The sequence below is a fragment of the Monoraphidium neglectum genome, assembly GCF_000611645.1.
Source record: "Monoraphidium neglectum strain SAG 48.87 unplaced genomic scaffold scaffold03744, whole genome shotgun sequence".
NCBI lineage: Eukaryota > Viridiplantae > Chlorophyta > Chlorophyceae > Sphaeropleales > Selenastraceae > Monoraphidium > Monoraphidium neglectum.
Genome location: NW_014009885.1, coordinates 5,503 through 7,523, shown reverse-complemented (window position 1 = coordinate 7,523; position 2,021 = coordinate 5,503). Strand labels below are relative to the sequence as shown.

Genomic DNA, 2,021 nt, shown 5'->3' with positions numbered 1-2,021 from the left:
GATGGAGGCTGGCTGGGATTGAGGGTCCGACCTTTTTCGGGGTGCGGGGACCAGGGGCGGTAGGACCCGACACCCGGCCTTGACTCACCCGCACGCCTCGCAACGCGCCGTGCGAGACCCTACCCGCCCCAGCGGCACAGCACACTCAGGCCCGTGGGGCCGTTCCCGTTTGCAGGCCGCACCGTCTGCTGCGGCCGCGCCTGGTGCACCCAGGCCCCTCCCGACGCACCTTCCAGCCCCAGCGCCGTCGGCGGCACCCGCTCCAGCGCGGCCAGCCAGCTCTCTGGCACGCCGCTGCTGCTGCCGGGCGCGGGCGCGTCCAGCACCGCCGTCACCAGGTCTGCGAGCGTCGCGCCCTCCGGCACGGGCGTGTCTGACACATCGTCCTCCCGCCCCCCGCTCGCGCTGGCCGCCGGCCGCGCGTCGAGCGCCGGCGCGCCGCCCGCGCGGTATAGGGCATCCGAGGCCGCGCCCGCGCCGCCGGCGAGCGCGGCGGATGCCCACTCGGGTGAGGAGGGGTCCGCCTCGGCGGCAATATCGCTGGCGTCGTCCCACAGCACGCCGGGGCCCCAGGCCGCCCAGGGGTCGTTTGGCGGGTCGTCGGGGCGCGCGAGGCCGAACGCCTCGGCCAGCAGGCCGGTGGGGCGGTCTGGTTTGGGGTTGGAGGGTTCCGGGTGATTGGGGGGAGGGTTTCGGGTTTTGAGGTAGAGGGTTTGGGTGCAAGGTGTGGGGGAGGGTTCTGGGGGTTTTGAGGAGAGGGGTCAGGTTTAGGGAGTGACCGGGCGGAGAGAGCGGGGTGTGTGGGTGGACGAAGTGGAGGGTGGTGCGTTGCGTGTGGGTGCGGCAGGGGCTCGGGGATATGTGCGCTTGGGGGGTCGAGGGGGTCGGCGGCGGCGCCCATGGACGGCTTGTGTGGGGAGAGGGCGGGTGCTCAGCGTTGGGGGGGGGGGATGTGTTGAGTCAGGCACGCCGTGAAGCAGTGATGCCAGCTATTGATGTCAGCAGGTGTCAACAGGTAACATCAGCAAGTGACATCAGCAGGTGACATCAGCAAGGTCAACGGCTAGGCCGTGACCACAGCGCCAGGTCGTATACAAAGCAGGTTGCCCCTTCCAGCAACCCCGGTTCAGCAACGTCCCCACAACAGAGTACGGTGCGCAGGCGCGCGCCCCGCTCACGCACCCCAGCCGCATCGCCCCCCACAGGCAGCAACCTCCGTGCCCCCTGAACCTCCCCTCCAAAAGAAAGACCAAGCCACAGCCTTGGAACAAAACGCAACCCCTGCCCCTCCCCCGCCCCAGGCCCGGTGCTCTCACCCATCTCCCTCTGCTGCTCCTCCGTCCGCTCCGACGGCCGGATCACCCCCCCAGGCATGTCAGACGGCCCGTACGCCGCCTCCATCAAGTCCCGCGGCCCGGGCAGGGATCGATCCCAGAACTTGCTGAGCAGCAGCTCCCGGGCCTCGGCCTGCTCGGGGGTCATGCCCGACGCCGCCAGGCGCTCGGCGTGAATCTCCTCCTGGGTGCGGTCGTCAAACTGCCGGGCGGGGGTTTCGGACATTGGGGAGGCAGCAGGGGGGAGGGCGCGCATGGGGAGGTGTTTGAGGTCGGCAAGCTGCGCGTGCTACGTGTTACTGGCTTGTGGCGCGTTGCTTTCCAGGGGTGCCCAGCTTGCTGGAGACACGTGACGGAGTGGAGGGAGATCACACCCAGGGACGAGCGCGCGTCGCATCACATGCACGTGTCTGCATACACGACTGACACACACATGTATCAGCATGCACCTGGATGCAAAAAAAACACGCACAAGTAACGCGCGTATGGAGTTCACACGCAGCTGCAATGCATGTGCATATGTATCATCATCCACTCTTGAATGTCGGGAAGCAGCAGTGGGTTGCGCACGCCGCCCACCTCTGGCGTCCACTCCTCGGGCTCCTGGCCGCTGAGCGCGGTGCAGGTGGCCTCGTAGGGCGGAACAATGACCGCCTGCTGCCGCACAACCAGGGCCTCAAAAGGTTG

At 68.3% G+C, this 2,021-nt stretch overlaps 1 protein-coding gene across 1 annotated transcript in view; it reads right to left on the bottom strand.

Moving 5' to 3' along the window:
* Positions 1 to 119: 119 nt before the first annotated feature.
* Positions 120 to 2,021, bottom strand: part of MNEG_13302 (hypothetical protein) — a gene marked incomplete at both ends in the record, with an annotated part of 5,360 nt that continues 3,458 nt past the window's right edge. The window contains 3 exons of the mRNA XM_014038226.1: positions 120 to 649; positions 1,317 to 1,536; positions 1,914 to 1,988. Of these exons, the coding sequence (XP_013893680.1) occupies positions 120 to 649; positions 1,317 to 1,536; positions 1,914 to 1,988 (825 nt within the window). The remainder of the gene's footprint in view (positions 650 to 1,316; positions 1,537 to 1,913; positions 1,989 to 2,021) is intronic.